This window comes from Myotis lucifugus, unplaced genomic scaffold (genome assembly GCF_000147115.1).
Source record: "Myotis lucifugus unplaced genomic scaffold, Myoluc2.0 scaffold_51, whole genome shotgun sequence".
In the NCBI taxonomy this organism is placed as follows: Eukaryota; Metazoa; Chordata; class Mammalia; order Chiroptera; family Vespertilionidae; genus Myotis; species Myotis lucifugus.
Window position 1 is genome coordinate 1,341,350 of NW_005871099.1, and position 19,420 is coordinate 1,360,769.

Genomic DNA, 19,420 nt, shown 5'->3' on the forward strand with positions numbered 1-19,420 from the left:
AGATTTTCCTTTTAGAAAGGAAGAAGGAAGGAAGGAAGGAAGGAAGGAAGGAAGGAAGGAAGGAAGGAAGGAAGGAAGGAAGGGAGGGAGGGAGGTAGGGAGGGAGGGAGGGAGGGAGGGAGGGAGGGAGGGAAAGAAAGACCAGTCTGGTATGGCAGTGCTTAAGATGGATTGATTAACCTTTGGGTTAGAGGTGGGGGTTGTTGGAAAACAAGGCTGAAGCCAGTGGAAATATTAGGACACTTACAAGTAATCCAAGAAAGAAATGATAAGAACCGAGACAGACAGTGGCGGTGAAGAGGGAGAAGAGGAAATAGATTAGTGAGTTCTGTATGAGAGAATGGAAAAGATAAGGTGACAGACCGAAGGAGAGAGAAAGATGATTAAAGACAACTCCCAGATTTGTGTCTTGGGTGGCTAAAGACAGTGCCTCTTGCCAAGGTGTAGATTTAGGGAAATCAGTGTGTCTACATTTTTGTTTTCAAGATATCTCTAGTCTTTGTGCAATAAGGGTAAAGGAATGAGAACAGAAAACAGAGAGACCCAACAATTAAAGCAAAGAAAGGAATCATCAAAGGAAACAGAAGTCAGGCAGAAATAGAGAGGAAGAACCAGAGAAAGTAAAGAAGGTTTCAACTCTTTAGGTCAAACACTATGGAGAATTGAAGTAAAACAAATACTAAAAAATGTACATTGTATTTAGTTACCAGGAAGTCTCAACTGACAGTTTAATAGGTAAAAAATTTCTGTAGGTTGAGTACATGTATGTTATTTGTGCCAATATCTATTTTCTCAGATTATTTTTCTTCACATAGAGTTTCACATGGTCCCCTGAGTTGGCCATGAGTTCTTGAAGGCACAGACTATGGCTCATTCACTTGTACCACCCTCCCCCCCCCTTCCCCAATCCCTCACCACCACCACATACACTCAAATGAATACATATAGGGAGCTATGCATTATTTTCAGAACTTATTCTCAAAAGGTAACTGTATTTGCTGGGTTTTTCAGTATCCTGCAGCCTTTCATTTGTGATAAGGTATCCCTCAAGTCTCCTTAATACTTTCTTCATAGTGATGCCAAATGCTTTTTCTCCCACTTATAACCCATTGTCCTTCAGGGGCCAGTACATACTTCATTAGCAAATGGAATGGTTAGTTAAAACCACAGGAAAGTTTCCTAAATCTCTTTTCAGTCATCTCTTCCACTAGTAACTGTGTCAGGTGAAGACCATCAGCATCACCTATAGTATGTGTGCTTGATATACTCTACCAAAGGATATTTTCAACTATTGAGAAGGAATTTGACATCTTAATTGCTCAGTCTAGCAGCTGGTTTTTAACTTTCTTCAATTACTGCCAAGGTTACTCTAGCCCAATAGAATGCTGTCCGTTTTAGTACCAAGGTCTTCAAATCACCATCCTGTCAAGGGTAGGAGTGATTGACTTATCTTCCTCTTTGTTATGTGTCTGTACAAGTGTTTATTATGGGCAGGTCACCCTAGGAGACGGATTTAGATCTGTGATGTGGTATTCAAGAAAGGGAAGTTCTTAAGACTAGTTTGGAAGATGCTGCCAATTCATTTGTTTTGCCTGCTTTGCAGCAACAATTGTACATTGGTTCCCGAGATGGATTGGTTCAGCTCTCACTGCACAGATGTGACACTTATGGGAAAGCTTGTGCAGACTGTTGTCTCGCCAGAGACCCCTACTGTGCCTGGGATGGAACTTCATGCTCTCGATATACACCCACTTCAAAAAGGTAAGATGCACATGGACTTAATATGACGCCTTCCTTTCTGTGCAATGAATATTTCACATGAATACCTTGTCTTATAGTTTAAAGAGAAAATATTATATAGAAAACATGGTCAACAGTAAGAATATTAAAATTCTTTCTTTTATAGTTTAGCATAACACTGAATTTTGACGTAGAAAGAATGTGAAATTCTGAAATGTGGAATTTTTTAAAAATTCTGATAAATTGTTTATATTCTTTTCCTTCATTGATGTTAAACACAATTAAAAGTTTTTTTTCTCTCTATTTCTTTACTCTTTCTATCTTCCTCCCTCTTTCCCTTTATATTTCTAAATGTGTATGTACTCATTGTTTTGCATATCATGTGTAGATATATATGTTTGTAAAAGTGTGGGTTGCATACAATCCATAGCATATCCAGTGACTAGGTACAATTTTATGTTTATAGTAATAACTCTAACTTGACTAATTTCTGCCACTCAGATATACTTCAACATCAAAATGTGCCCTCCCATTTGTAGTTCATTGCTTTACGTGTCTTAAAAACAATGCTATTTTGAGTCAGTAATTCCCAGCTAGGGATTTATGCTACACACACAGGTAAAAGTTATATGTTCAGAGATGTTCATTTCAGTGTTGTTTTCAACAGCAAAATTAAAGGCAAGAACCTGACTGCCCATCAGTATGATTGAAGCTGGCAAAATATATCATGATATAATTTTTTAAATGTGGAATATAGTACTAGCACTATTTTCTAAAATATTGTCAAAGTACATTTTCCTCTAGGTAAAAAGTCAGTGAATTGCATATGGTATTTTTTTTAATCTTTAGGTTTTATTAACAAAATAAGATAACAGGAGAGCTAAGTTAGTTCCACTACTGCCTATGCACTTTTTCTTTTCAAATTTTTCTGATTTGTCAAAATGCAAATTTCAGAGATCACAAATTTAAGATATAGTATAATAGCAGATACTGACTAAAACTAGGAGGTATTTTATAATCCTTGGAATCTCTGAATTAAGTGTGAGTGGGGATTATTACAAATTGAAAGTAAAAAGTCACCAACATTTTATTATAGATTTTGTTCAAGGATATACTCAGCACAGTGAGTATTTGGGGAATACTTTTCTTTTCTATAAGCTAAAAAGTAAGAATTCTCATTAGCTGGTAATAAACCTTCAGTTTGATGAATTGACCCTGTTGCTTAGGAAGTCGAGATTTAAAAACATTCTTGACCTCTGTACCTTATACTATCATAAGTTTTCGTGTACTTCCCAAGACTGTACCGTCACTGGCAGACATGCCACTGTGATGTTCTCCCTTACCAGCACAGTGTCCACATGAGCCAAAAATGTGTACGATAGATGACTCTTGCACAGGGTTAACATTGCCCTTAAGGAACACTCTAGATATTACCAAAGGTTTGCTGTGACTTCTGTGATCTCTGAAGTGGCAATATAAAATAGCCAAAGCAAAGATATATTGTAATTATTTAATACTTGTTTAACTTTAGCAATTTTTTTCTTTTTTATACGATACTCACTATTTTCTCTTAAAGAAAATACGTGACAATAATGCAAGAAACCATTATTTATTATTAATATCATCATCATCGTCAACTCTACTATCAGAAAACATGAAGTACATATCAGCAGATACAAATAACATCTTGCCATTTATACCAGATCAAGCTTGTACTTCTATTTCAAGTGACAGTATTTAACTTGTTGCTTAATCAAATCTATGTAAGACTGAATCATCATATGATGAGGTGTTTTGTATGTGTGTGTACTTTCCTACCCACTAAAGTTCTTTCTGTCTTCATACTTTCCCATGGCTGCCTTAAAAGAAGGGTAGGTATAATTACTCCCGTTTGATGTATATAAAACCTGGATTATATTTATAGTTAGCCTATTTTGTTGTCAAATGTTAAAAAAAAAGAACACTGTAGTAGTTTAGTAAAATTCAGATCATCTTATTGCTCAAATAGGAGTCATGCCATTAGATCTCTACTACTACTACTACTACTACTACTACTACTACTATTTGATGTAATGTTAGAGTGATTTGAATATTGACCTACATTTAAGTTGGGTAGTAATATAAGCATAGTTCTGCTTCTGCCACTGTTATTAATGTTAGCCGTAAATTTTCTATATTTTAATTATCCTGTTTGAAGTTCTAAACAGTTAAATCCCTTCTCCATAGGCGAGCTAGACGCCAAGATGTTAAGTACGGAGACCCAATCACTCAGTGCTGGGACATAGAAGAGAGTAAGTATAGGTTTAATGTGCTCTTCTCTCATTTAAAACTTTAAGCCTAGTCTTTGCGTGTCTTTTCATTATATAACTTAAAACATCTATTATATAGGAAGATCTCGTTTTGTGAAATGCTTGTATTCTGGGAAAGCAGTGGGAGATTTTATAAATCAATACCCTGCCCACGTGCCTAAGTGAATAATCCTTTGTTATATCATTGTTTCATATGTCCTTTAACATTTCTATACATTTTTTTTTCTTTTTTACTGCCTTATCTATCTTTGTAAAGTTTGAGAACTACTATTAAAGATAAAACAAGATAGAGTCCAAAACATATGGAAAACTCAGAAACCCTGCCAGAAAAGTCTGATAGCAGGGCAGGCTAGGCACTTATTAGAAAGAAGTGTTAGGTAGCTTGTGCATTATTTCTATTCACTTATTAATTCAGGTCTTCAATCACTAAATACTTATTAGTGAGTTCCATGTGCAAATAATTGTCTCAGTTATACTTTGTGAGACAAAGAAACTCCTTAGAGAGCTTATAATTCTTTGGGGAGATACATAAGGCACAATTAGTGATAAGGGAATTTAGCAAAAAGAGAGATCACCAGAGGCTGTATAGTTCAGAGGAAATTTCATAGAAAGTTGAATATCTGAATATGATAAGTACAGAGTGGGGAATAGAGAAGTGATTTGTCGAATAACTGTGCAAACAGAGAAAAATCTATAAAATTATATATTCTAGAGCTTTACTTACTTTCCACTGTCCAGCTCTGCCATCAGATAGGAAATATAAGTGCACGTGCGCATGCACGCACATACGCACGCACACGTACACAGCTGGAGGAAGAAAAGAACTGCCTACCCTTCATCACATTATCAGTAACCATCCTATAATTGAATAAACAACCCAAATTTTATAGTCTATTACTTATGATCCAGCAATGTTTCTATAATTTAAAAATAAAACAATTACTTTTAATTCATAATTTCATTCTCCTGAAAAATAAGCTATGGCCTAGAATTGTATTTTGAGTTCTCATTCTGATATGTACATGACCCACAGTCATGTCCAGTGTTTTCTTTGAAAACCATCACTGGGTGCTAAGTGTACAGTTTTCCATGTGTGCATATGAGGTTTATCAGGAAATATTAGAGTCATTGAAGATATCAGTGAACAAAAATAAAAGAATCTGCACACAATGCAATATACAGATGATGTATCATAGAATTGTACACTTGAAACATATATAGTTTTATTAACCAATGTCACTCCAATAAATTCAATTATAAAAACACAAAAAGAAAATCTGTGCATTCACGGAACTTATATTCAAGTGTGTATTTGGGGAGGTAATAGGCAATAAACATAAAAACAAATAATACGTATGCTTTGTCAGATGATGATACATATTACGAAGAGTTATAAAACACAATTGCTGCCTAAGGCACTTACAATTATTGTCTCCACTTCACCAGATCCCATTCTTGCTATAACCCAGTGCACACAGGCTTTTCTCAGCAGCAGCAGCACCTGACCCAATCCATTTGTTTTCAAGGTCACCAGCAATTTCTACTTTGCCAAATCCAATGGTCAATTTTTAGTTTTCATTTGTATTTAATCTCTAACTCCTTTCTTAAGACACCTTCATTATTTGACTTCCCTGCAGTGCTATTCTGGTTCTTATGGCCCCATGAGAACTGATTGTTGATTAGGAAATTTGTGAGCTCGTTTTGAACCTTTGGTAATTTGAGTCAGCCTGCAACCCTGGTATGTGCCCTGACTGGGAATCAAACCAGCAACCTTATGGTGCACAGGGCGACACCCAACCAATTCAGCCACACTGGTCAGGGCACCTTCTGAGTGTTCTTAGCTTTCTTTTTCAACCCACCGCCTGAATATTCAATCTCTGCCTATTCATTCCCTAGTACCATCAATGTCAATACTACGATACTCACAAATTCACAATCTCGTTCTGAACTTTCTCTGTATGCCAGACTTGCATGCTCATATGCCTACTCAAGAACCCCTCTTAGATGCCTAAAATCATCTGAAATTAGATCTGCAAAAGAATTCTTATCTTCTCCAAAGCTTACCTGTTCAGCAGAATTTCTCATATTAATAAATAGCACCACTGTTCACCTGACTGCTTGAGTCAAAAGCAGCCAGTTATTTTTCTTGTATTATTATTTCCAGTCAAATTAACAACTTTGTGTCCAAGAGTCACTGTTTTTACTGATTTGAAAAAGGATTTCATACAGTCTGCTCACTATTTCACTTTATTAGTTGATTTTGCTGATTTGTCTTTTATTAAAAGACAATTCTTTGGTTGAATCAGTCTAACTGAGTTCCTCTTGAGCCCTTTCCCATCACCTAATAATCAACTAATAATCAACCTGCATCCTCTCTGCATTGTTCATGAACTCCCTTTGCTCAGGAAAACGGTATCTGTTACTGGGAAATGATGCATGTCTTTCTCTTCCAGATCGGCACTGGTGATCTTTCTGTGCATTAGGAATTTATTATCTGTGAAAATTATAGTTATAATCTGTTCAGTTGGCAGAGATAGTGGATAGATTATAGATTCCAAATGGAATCCACACATTTTGAAGGTTAGATTATAGACAGACAGATAATGATGTTGTCAGCAGACTTCACTTAACCATGGCTGGTAAAACATGAATAAGTTCAAAAGGGGTTTCTTGAAAAGAAGCCTGACCAATGGGTGTATGTACATTCATGGTATTTGCTGATAATTTTGTGCATAGATTTAGGATTCGCTTAGGTCCCTTAAGCCTTACTCTGGTTTATGCCTAAAATGCTAAGTAGGCCCATCTGCAGAATTGAGACATCTGAACAGACGATGAAAAAGTGCATGTTTGGGCCAGGCTGAGCAGCTGTCCTTTTTTATTTGATCAAATTTGAGCTACAGATCTTAGATCACACATGGGACACAGCCTTTGGCTACTCAGGATGGAATGTATTTCAGATGGTGCATTTGATTTACGGAATAAGGTGTCTGAGACACTGCTCCTTTAGCATCCCATTAACTATCTCATAGTAAATGCATGCTGGGCTAAATTATCCTTCTTTGAATAAAACAATATACAGGCGGGGCAAAGTAGGTATACAGTTGTTTGTATGGAAGGTAATACAGTAATTAATACATAATAACACAAGAATAAACTCTGTCTCGTGTACTCACAACTGGAAACCTACCTTTACCCCAGCCTGTATTTTGGTAAGTAATATAGATAAGGTCCCGATTCTGAGTATGGGAGCCTCTAGCTTATTATCATTATAGAATTGCATCAAGTATAGACCACTGTTCTTACTTTTCTAACATCAAAATATCTTAATGTTATATGGTCAGTTTTTTGGACCAATTTATGATAGAATTTCTCTTTAAAGGTAAAGTAAATTGCTCTTCCAGAACTATCTACAAAATTAAAGGTGTTAAAGTATTAAAAAATGTCAATAGTTTATTCATTTCAGCTCAGAGAAATATAGTCAATGTTTAGAGTTAGACCTGGTGAATTCTTATTTTAAAACAGCGGTTCTCAACCTGTGGGTCGCGACCCCTTTGGCAGTCAAACGACCCTTTCACAGGGGTCACCTAAGGCCATCCTGCATATCAGATATTTACGTTAGAATTCATAACAGTAGCAACATTACAGTTATGAAGTAGCAACAAAAATAATTTTATGGTTGGGTCACAACATGAGGAACTGTATTTAAAGGGCCAGAAGGTTGAGAACCACTGTTTTGAAATGTCAATGGCAAATAGTTAATATATTGATGAAAGTGTGAAAATTGCAAGGAAGAGATAGAGTTTTAAAAATCAATCTCTTAGATAATATTTGACTTTTAGGTAATAATATTATAACATGAATTTCCTTTCTCTTTAATAATGTGTATGAATCTTCCCCCATGGCATCTGTTCTAAATTAGTCTATTTTCCCATTGCTTTCAAAATCAGGTCAAGGTTAATCTCCTATTCCATGTTTGCTTTCCAGGCATTACTCACGAAGCTGCTGATGAAAAGGTGATTTTTGGCATTGAATTTAATTCAACTTTTCTGGAATGTATACCTAAATCCCAACAAGCATCTATTAAGTGGTATATCCAGCGGGCTGGAGAGGAACACCGAGAGGAGGTAAGTCATTGCCATCAAAAAAGCTCTCCTTGAGGAAAATAGTATAAAACTTAAATCGGATTTTGTTTGTGAGAGATGTTCAACTTCTAGTGCCATATGGTGCTCTCGTCGCTATTTGATAAAAAGGAAAATAACAGTTTATACCCATTAACACCAAAGGTTACAACACCTTTGAGATAAGAATAGCCCAATTTAATAAAAAAAAGTTATTAATAAAATATATTTAACAGAAGGTTGAATGTTTAAAAAGAAATTGTGTATTTTAATAAAATTTATTTCTCATAGAATGTCTGTATTTTAGAACAATTCCCTGACCAAGAACAAGAACACAATATTTCCCCTCATTGTAGCACAAGGACTACATTTTAGCTCAAATTGTGTTCAGTATAGATCATAAAATGACATGTCAAGTATGTATAAAAAAGAAATGAAATATATATCATAAGAAATATGTATCTTATGAATAGATACTTATCTGGACATATGTACATTTTCACTCTCCTGTATTAAAATTAAATCAACAGAGGGAAAAGTAAGATGGATGTTCTGTTCATCTTTTGACTTTTTTTCTGGTTCAGTCATTCTAACACATAAGTGTGATTGAAACATATCACGAGATTTTATGAGGTCTAAAGATGTCAACTTAAGGGGATGAGTTGGGTAGTCTAAAAAATCCTGTATTAATATTTTTTGAATGTCATGAAACAAAGGTTAACTGGCAGAATTCTTTCAGTACCTAAAAGAAAACTGATGACACTCACTCTACAGTTCTAAAATTCCCAATATTAAAACTAAGACACTGTAATGAATAATGGAATGAGTGCCGGATTCAGAATTCCTTTGTTCATATCACTGAGCCCCAATGGGCCAGAATTTTATAACAAAATAAATCCAAAAGTTATTGTGAAAATAAAAATGAGAAAATACATATAAGAATGTGAATTTCAAAGCAAAGGATTACTCACAAGTGTAAAGTACGCATATAAAATTGCAGATACTCTCAGGGAGGATGTGTAAAACAGGAAATAGCTCGGATCATGTGTTCAGCTTGACTGCTGAGCATTTATGAGCAGGTTGTAACTTCTCGAACATTCCATTTCTTGGTCATATAAGGAGGTGACCAAATGTTCTCTGAAATAGCAGCCTCCTTGATAAGTCTATACACATTTAAAATAGTATATGTAATCAACTAAATATTAGTATGGAATGGTGGTTGTCAGCCGCAGGGGACTTTGCTCTCAGAGTGCTCGCATTTGGCAACATTTTGGTTGTCACAACCTGGGTGGGAGGGGTGAAGGGTGCTAGTGGGTAGAGATCAGAGGTCGGGGACTGTGTTAATTAGCTCACAAGGCACAATCTCTCACAATGAAGAATTATCTGGCCCCAATTTCAGTGCTGAGTTAAGAAAACTTGGGGTAATAGAATCAAATTTTATCATAAGATATTGGTTCAAAGATATGTTTCCCCATTTACAGGGTGGAGCAAAAGTAGGTTTACAGTTGTTCGTATGGAAAATAGTACACTAATAAAAGAAAAACATGCAAATTGGTGTCACTCCACTACCCCCACCAGCCAATCAGAGCAATTATGCAAATAACCCAACAAAGATGGTGGTTAATTTGCATACGTAGGCACGGAGTGAAGACTGAAGACTGAAGAGGCTTGGCTTCTCCGCTATGGCTAGACCAAAGGCCTGGGTCCTGGGTGCTGGAGGAAAACCAGTGCCGGCAACCAGGGGAAGGAAGGCCTATTGAGCGAATCTTCATGCAACGGGCTTCTAGTTAATAAATAATAATATAAGAATAAACTCTGTTTTGTGTACTCAGAACTGGAAACCTACTTTTGCCCCACACTGTATTAAAAAGTTAGTGTCATTCTCTTCATCGATCTTTAAGAATAAAATGTTATATCAAAATAATGACACAACATGTTAATACCAAGGGAATAACTTCATCCTTATTATGTCAGATTGACCCAGTAAAACTTGATTATTTTTTTTTCTTCATTGATTAAGGTATCATATATATAAACTTGATTCTTCATTATTACTGACATCTATAAATTCTAAAATTATGGCATATCCATACTAAATGTTTATTTTTAGGATCCTAATTTACCAGTATATATTGAAATATTATCTGACATAGAAGTTTATTTTATTTCAACATATAAAACATTTACTTTTTATCCAAGAAATATTGGAAGTCCTGGCTGGTTTGGGTCAGTGGATAGGGCATAAGTCTGTAGACTGAAAGTCCCAGGTTTGATTCCAGTCAAGGGCACTTACCTCCATTGCAGGCTCGATCGGGACACATGCAGGAGGCAACCAATTGGTGTGTCTCTCTCACATTGATGTTTCTCTCTCTCTGTCTCTCCCATCTCCCTTCCACTCTCTCTAAAAATCAATGGAAAAATATTCTCAGGTGAGGATTAACAACATATACTGGTATATATGAAAAGTGTTATCTGAATTTTTTAACATACTGATTTTCTATTAGATACATGGCAATATTTTATTTTTAAATGTCCCAAATCACTATTTTCAATTTTATAGTTAATAAAGTTTAATCATTCCTTTTCAGTAATAGACTTACATTTGACTCTGCATGTTTGCATTCACATCTTTCATCCTCCTGAAAATGTTATGTGTTCCTTTATTTACTTTTTAGCAGTATATCATACAGTCATGGTGGTGCCATGCTCCATGAATTTCAATGGAGCAGAAATAGTATATTTATTGAATTTTACTTAAAAGTATCTGAGCTGTAATATTTCAAATGGTATATTCATTTATCTTTGTAAATAGCTAGTCACACTTGGTCCAGGTTCTGCCCTACCGCTTCCTGAGCTGAGGAAAGGGGCCAGATCCACACGAGGTTTGAAACATTTTCCCCAGCAGGATACCTTCTGCTCCTTACCAGGGAGGTCACAGTTTGGAATCTTTCCTCCCCTCAAAATCAGCCTGAGGGAGGGACCAGGCTCTCCTGTGGCACAGAGGCTGTCACCAGGTCTTTCTCTGCCAAGGGGAGGACATTTCCTCACTGAGCTGTTTCACAGTTGGGTGCTGCTGGGAAGGTCATGAGTCAGTTATCTGCTGACTTCCTTGTAAAGCTGTGCTGGAAACGGATGATGTTTATGCTATAACGAGCGACTTCATCGGCAGTCCCTAAGCTTCTGTTGAACTTTGGGGATCTTGAGGAATAGAAGAGACAATACCACAGGCTAGTTACAGTAGTCTTTTTTTCTGTGGATTTTAAAAACATTTTATAAAGCATCTTCAAATATTTGTGTTTTTCCCTTTGTAGGTCTTTGTTTTATTTTGTGTGTTTTTTAATTATAAAAGTAATAGCAATGGTTTTGAAAATATAGAGATATATAAAGAACTATGAGGCCTCTTAAGCATAGATAAGCACAAATACTGTATTTTGATGTCTTTTCCAGCATTTTCCCCACTAACCATTACATTGTGAGCAGTTTCCCTTGTCATTCAATTTTAATACCATATTTTTTTCTGTCCCTACTCCCACTGTCCTAATGCCACAGTCATCATGAATGTTCCATGTTTTATTTAAATAGCTCATGTTTTCTCTCAAAAGAGAGTAAGCAACTTCCCTATATCTAAACCTTTCTCTATTTTTCTATTTTCTTCAGACAAACACTTTAGAGAAAAATAAGTAAGATAAAGGATTTTATTGTCTTTGTGGTTTGTGATAAACAAGTGTATATTGCCACTTTTCCATTGAAATCACCATATGGGTGCCTTTTCTGAACTCCTGAGGTGATATTTTACATTATAATTTAAGGAAATCATTACCAGTTTGATATGAAAAAAATATTATATTGTTTTAATGTCTATTTCTTTGAATATTACTGGATATTAATTACCTTCTCACGTTTCTTGGCTATTAGCTTCAGTTGTATCTGGTAAATTACCCTAACATTTGCTTGGTTTACATCAATGTATTTATTAAAAAATTATTTTATCCAGCCACTTATATATATTAGATATTAACATTTTAATATTATGCATATTAGAAATAACTTTTTACTATTTTATTGCTGAAAGTTTTTGTTTCTAACATACAAAAGATTTATACTTTATATTTATAATTTATATAAATCTATTGGTTTATATCTATATATTTCTCACTTATGCTTAAAAATTCCTTGTTTGATGAAATGGAAAATACATATTTTGTAATTATTTTAGGATTTTATTTTTAAAATTACAATTCACATTTTATATTTACATTTACTCAAAGATATTAAATAAATCTAGGGGTTAGTTATGTATACTTCAGTTTTTTTTCTTTTAAATTATGAGCCAGTTGCCTCAGCACTATTTTTAAATGTCTTTCTTCTGTTTGTTGAAAAAAGGAGATATTCCTGAAACACCAGTCACATTGAGGACGTGTGCAATGCTTTAGCTATGAAAGAAATGACAGGTGAATTATCTGCAAAGGAATTACCATCAGGCTGCTATTATCAGAGAACGAAGTCCCTGACCTTTACCTGCTGCTTAGCACCTAAATGTCCTTTGTCTCTTTCCATGTGACTCTTCTCATTTTAAATGAATTGCCCTTCATTGAAGATCTACATTTAATAATGCCGAATATATTATCACTGTTCACATTAGGCAAATGGATAGTCAACCCCAGTTCAAGCATGGTTTTGATTTGTAAAGCTGAGCAGTTTTTACTTATCACTTTAGAGCGGAGAAAATTCCATGAGTTTAAATTAGTGGCCAGAGATTACATTATCTCTTTGTAGAGGAGCTGAATCTTCTAAATTGACTGTGCTGACAGTTCACTGTCGAGACACAGTCTGCATAAAGCATCCTGTTCCAGAATGGAATGAAAGCATTACAGTGACTGAAAATGCAAAGTAGGCAAATGTTAATCAACCACTTAATTTCTGGGTCACAGGTTTCTATCTCTAGATTGCAAAAGTCCTATGAAAATACGGCATTCAAAGTATATTTTGTTAGAGATACCACTTCATATTTTTGAAATTTTAGAAAAAAATCACTTACACGATCTAATAGACATTAGATAAATCCAGGAAGCCTAAAATTTAGTTTATTTATTTATTTATCTTTTAATATATTTTTATGGATTTCAGAGAGGAAGGGAGAAGGAAAGAGAGATAGAAACATCAGTGATGAGAGAGAATCATTGATTGGCTGCTTCTTGCCTGCCCCCCACTGGGGATCAAGCCCACAACTCGGGCCTATGCATTTGACTGGAATTGAACCTGGGACCCTTCAGTCTGCAGGCTGATGCTCTATCCACTGAGCCAAACCAGCTAGGGCTTATTAAATAAGTTTTATATCTGTAGGTAAAAAGCCAAAGTAAAACTAAGCATTTCATGGAAGCAAGGAAAGGTGAAGAAGGATCACAATGGAGTAATGAAATGCCAGGTGTCTATGAAACTCTGAGTCCTGTGGGGCGGAAGCAGTATGGAAAGGAGGGAAGGGAACTAGACTTCAGAGCACAACAGTGTAAACAGGATGCAAAAAGAGAACAGCAAAAACAATGACAAAGTGTTGCATATTTTGTGTGAAATCAAAGTAGTAATTTCTTCCTGTCAGGAGATTAAAGAGAACAATAAAAAGTAGTGAGTCTCAGCTGTGACAATCTTTAAAACCACATTAAAACAGTTTAAATGTTAACAAGAATACCAGCTATGAAAGGAAATCTAGAGATGAACTGGAAAGAAAGTTACCTGCTTTGATTGTCATGCTAATAACCACAGGTCATTTTCTATTAAAGAATTACAGAAATAAAGGTTTCAGAACGTCACTTCTCCAACAACATGTAATGTTGCTAATAATACTTCACACTTTAACCTTCAAAGAGCTTTACTTTTACCCCCCTACCCCCGCCAAAAAAAACACACAAAAAACTCACCACCATATGCTATGTCACCAACTTGATAAATGGGAGACCAAGCAAGGAAGATAAATGAGTTATCATCAGAAGCCTAACAGATAGGGACCAGAACCTAGGCTTCTGGAGTCAGTGTTTGTGTTCTAAGGAGTATTTAAATTTTAAAAAAAGTATTTCTACAGTAAAATTATATATATATATCTCCAGTGTGTTAAATTTGAGATTGATGTTTCTGTTTCAGCTTGGCCTTTTAGAACCCTACCAATTCAACTTATTTTAGGAGACAAGACTCCTCTGGTTACTGAGGATATAAGTGAATTCAAGATTAGTTTGTGTTACAATAGCATTAAAAATGTCCAGTCCTTTAGAATACATTCCTTTGAAAAAATGTCACACACCCAGCTCACCAAATGGGCAAAGTAAAGGAAACAAACACCCAAAACCCCAATGGTGTGGCTTCAGTGTAGAGCGAAGTCAGGGCTGGAGACCATTCAGCCTCATTAACCAGAGATCTGGTCTGTGACCTGCCTGTGGCCTTGTGTGGTACCCCACCAGCTGCACTTCCCTGGCACAGAGGGTGGTTGGCCATATACTTGTTCGTTGGCTGGGCTGGTAGCCAGAGATGTTTCTTTTCCTTTTCTCATATTTCCAGAATTGAAGGATTTTTCCTACATATTTTTCACATAAAGAGGCAGAGCGTAGTCCACCCACTGTGAATAAATTTAATTTAGTCGTCTTTATGCCGCCTTGATTTCCATCATCTGAAAGTCTACAATACAGGGGCAGATGTGTAAACTGGAAGGCTTCCAGACTTCTTTGTTGTTGTTGTGATTCTGCTTAATGCCGGGCCACTTCACAATCTCCACATTAAACAGGCCTCTTGTGTCAGTAAACATGCCTTTAGTTTTAGTGAAGATAGGTTCGCTATTCACACCAGATTGTGGGCCAGGCAAGCTAAACTGTTTGAATTGCCTTTCAGTAGTATCGCTTCAAAGGGCAAAGAGCGTCGCATTTCAGGGACGTTCTCTTTGTTCCTTGAGCGTTCTCACACTCGAAATCACATTACCATGTTGTAGTATATTGAGGTATGGCAAATATTTCCACAAATGACATCGTCTGAGGTATCATATATACACTCAGTATCAAAATTCAATCCAGAATAAAGAGGGAAATTCAGCTTTAAATGTTGCTATCCTTCTGAATATGGTTCTGCTTAATGGTTAGCTCTAACTTTCAAAAGGCTGTATCCACGCCTCTCCGCTGACTTTTAACAAGTCACCACGTAGTTTCCATATGCTATTCAGATCATTTATTTGGTGATATCTAGAAAACAGAGTAAATTCCTTTTGAAATCATTGTTCTAATCTACATTAAAGGCGGTAGCATGCACTAAAGCTACTCATATTTTTCTATACATGACTGTCTATGTCACATTCTAGCTCTGCAATTCTTAAAACACCATTTGGCATCTGAAATCTCTGTATAGGTGGTCAGTTGATAGTTTCCAGTTTTACTTCATTCCTTTTTACAGCTTTTCATTCCTATCCGTAGACTGGGAGAAAAACTAACCATATTCCAAAGGTCCAGTTAGGTATCGTGAGATGCAAACATGCATTCTGGGGGGCTATTACCTCACTTGAAGTTTTTTCACTCTCTTTGGCTATGGCTGACGATATTATGCTTGATGACAGAGAGACAGGGAGCATATCTTAGGTTCATCTAAGTAAAACGATGTAGCCTGTTTGCATTTGCTCATAGCCTCTCTGGTTTTCATTTATTACCTACATTTTTTCCAATTCTGCAGCTGAAACCTGATGAAAGGATCATCAAAACAGAATATGGGCTACTGATTCGAAGTTTGCAGAAGAAGGACTCTGGGTTGTATTACTGCAAAGCGCAGGAGCACACCTTTATCCACACCATAGTGAAGCTGACTTTGAACGTCATTGAGAACGAACAGATGGAAAACACCCAGAGGGCAGAGCACGAGGAGGGGCAGGTCAAGGATCTGCTGGCCGAGTCACGGTTGAGATACAAAGACTACATCCAAATCCTCAGCAGCCCGAACTTCAGCCTCGACCAGTACTGCGAACAGATGTGGCACCGGGAGAAGCGGAGGCAGCGCAACAAGGGCGTCCCCAAGTGGAAGCACATGCAGGAAATGAAGAAGAAACGGAACCGAAGACATCACGGAGAGGAGCTTCCGAGAGCGGTGGCCACGTAGTTTCCTATTTAATTTAAAGAAAAAGAATCCTTTACCCTCAAAAATACTGTCTCCTGTTTGTACATCCTTCATACTAACTCCTACGAGTTTTCCATGGTGTTTTGTTAAGGCACGAGAAAAACAATCCGAGTAAGACAATGTGTGGTGGATATGGCAAAAGCGGGGCATGTAAGTCATCCGAACCAGTTTTCCAAGAACTGAACTTGCACCTGCAATGCATCAGAGTTATCTTCAAAATAGGGACTTCACATTTGTAAATGTTTTGTGTTCTGAGTTTTTGAATTTATGATGTCATGTAAATAAGTGAGCTAAGCAAACAGCACCTTTGGTAATGTACTAAGGTGCTTCGTTTCCCTTGCGTGGCCATTCAGCATGGGGGTTACCATGCTGTTGTGCTTTGTGTTCTTATGAACAGATCTATCATTCCATTCTAGAACTGGCTACTTTCTGGTAAGAAGTGGAGGGAAGACACACATTCAGACCACTCATATAACAACAGGAACTTTCCCAATGAGCCACTCACTCTGGGTGCATGGTTTAGGAGTTTGGAGAGATGCATTATTTTTATCAGACCACAGGGATTATTTAGTGTACTACAGGCTTGATTTACTGAAGGTTATAAGTGTTCCTCCAGGATTCCTTCTGACTTACCAGGAGAAACAGGTTCATGGAGCGACATTGGTGCTCAGTTATGTGTTTTTAGATTAAATGCTGAGCTTTGCAGGGACAGAATGCTTAATAAATATTTAAGTAAGATATGGGAAAACATTTAAATAAAGTAAGGGGAACATCATGATGTACACTGCATCCTAATGGGAAGGCATGCAGATGGGATTTGTTAAGAGACAGAAGGAAAGACAGCTATAAATTCTGACTTTGGGGAAAACTCATAGCCCCATAAAAAGGAAGAACAGTCACAAATAAAGTGGGTGAAATGCAATGTAGTTTTATTCACCAGAGTATAAGTAGCTGCCAATTTATAATACATCTGCTAAAAAATTCTAGATTATATTTTAAAAAAGCCTGCTAGCAAAAGGCTGAGGAAAAGTAAATTTTCTAAAGGATCATGGAAAGAATGAGCACAAATTTATTTACAACCAAGGGGATTTCAGTACTTTTTCTAAAAATTCATCATAATCTATAAATTATTTTCATTTACTGCCTTTAGTCTCTTGAATATTGGATTTGTGGGACTTTATTTGAGTGAATAGAAAAGAACAATATATACATACATAGCAAAAGAATTAGGTAGACAATAGTGGTGGGGAGCGGGGAGATATATTGTTAAGTAACAGAACAAATGCAAAACTTTTGACAACGGAAAGGGTTAAATTAACTCTTTGACATCTTTTTTTCACAAATCTTTTTGCATTTCTGAGATTATATGCTGTTATTCAAGTAGCGTTGTTTTAGTAATTTAATAATAAATAAGCCTACCGCCTGTAAAGAAAACAAACTCACAACATAAACATTCTTCATATTTTGTTAGCACTTTCAAATATTGCCAGTTTGACTTTACCTCTGAGCCTGCATGGTATGTTTTCTGCCCATTTACGCGGGACTCACCTTTCTTTCTTCAACACAAAACCCTTAGCCTTCTTCTGTTTTGCCTTTTCACGCCCTTTTTAGTGTGAAATGAAAAATTAGTCACTTCCTCAAATGGAAGGCAGCCTTTCAGAAAACTAAATAGCAGACATTGCTAGTTTCTCATGCATTCTATGTGTCTTGAAAGAGAAGCCTGTGGGAACCCGTGTGATTAGAGGGCAACTTATTACCATGTTCAGTATCATGTCTGTGACTGGCTTTATGTTCAAAGCATTCTATCTCGCATTCATTTTATTTGCATCCCTTACCTTTCAAAGTAGTCACTCTGATGTATGAGGTTAAGTACCCCTTTTGATATGAAACTCAAATATTTATAGATGTTTCTGTATAAGAAAAACTTAAGGATTTAAAACTTAGGTTTGAAAAACAGCAAACCAGAACAAATCACTCTTAAAAATTAATGCATAAGAATAGTTGTAGTAGATCAGAGTGCTAATTAAATACCATAACAAGAGTGTTTGTAACTATTGATTTGCTGGGCTAAAATGTTCCAGGAATTCATAGTGAGCTCCAAGCAAATAAAGTGGGAGTATGTTTTTATTTTTTAAAGATTTCCACGTATTTGTATGTCAGACAGTTATGATCAAATTATGGATGACTTTGAGAAAATTACATGAAGCTCAAATGTTAGGATTGACTTGCGAAAATAAATTTGGTTTTCATCCAAATATGAATGTCTAAGCCATTTTTTAATTACTTCTTTCTTATCATAGTTATTCAGACAAAATTTTGAAAACCTATTTTGATTTACAGCTAATACTGTGGCTACTTTGGATATAAAACTATTAATTTATGATAAACTCTTGAAATACATTTGAAATATTGTTAGTAAAATAAAATGTCATATAATGAAAACATATGGACAAAGATTTATGTGTATTTATAAAGATAGAGGTCATCTAAACTACATTTAATTTTTTAACCTTTTGATTGCCTAGAACATTTGAGGAACAGTGTGAATATATTAAATGTAAGACAAGACACATTATATATACTTCTTTACCACTGAAGTTTTTACCAAATTCTTTTTGAAATAATGAAAAATAAAATTATAGTTAATACTTTCAAGTACATTTGCTTAGAAATCAGCTCTTCATGGAGAGGTCTTAAAACATCTGTTTATTCTTAGATTCATATTTTTCTCTCCTGTTTTGAATACATATGTCTTTGATTTGCCTATTCTCACCTGCATTTCATTCTGGCTATTTATGCTGCTACATGGAATCCTGCCTGTCTGCATTCATTTACATTAAGTTTATTAAGAATTTAAAGAGTTTTTTTAAAAATGGATTGTTGAGTAATTTATGTAGAACCCCCTCCCCCAAAGAGCTCTAAACATTATATTCACATTGTTAAATAAACATTTTTGAAAACAAACTAAATTACTTAAGAGAAGAAAAAACAATCACAGAGACATTTAGAAATATGCAAAAGCCCCACAGTAGTGAACTATCATTGACACAAAATATCACCAATCTATTGACTAAATAATAATGCTTACTTAAAATATGCTGCCTGTAAAATCATCTT

General features: G+C 35.7%; 1 protein-coding gene across 1 annotated transcript in view; it reads left to right on the plus strand.

Annotated features, from left to right (window-relative positions):
- The window catches only part of SEMA3D (semaphorin 3D), a 191,521-nt gene extending 172,963 nt beyond the window's left edge, over window positions 1-18,558 (plus strand). The window contains exons 15-18 of the mRNA XM_006088678.3: window positions 1,604-1,761; window positions 3,967-4,031; window positions 8,034-8,173; window positions 15,866-18,558. Coding sequence (XP_006088740.1) covers window positions 1,604-1,761; window positions 3,967-4,031; window positions 8,034-8,173; window positions 15,866-16,285 — 783 coding nt within the window. The 3' untranslated portion in view covers window positions 16,286-18,558. The remainder of the gene's footprint in view (window positions 1-1,603; window positions 1,762-3,966; window positions 4,032-8,033; window positions 8,174-15,865) is intronic.
- The last annotated feature ends 862 nt before the right edge of the window (window positions 18,559-19,420 follow it).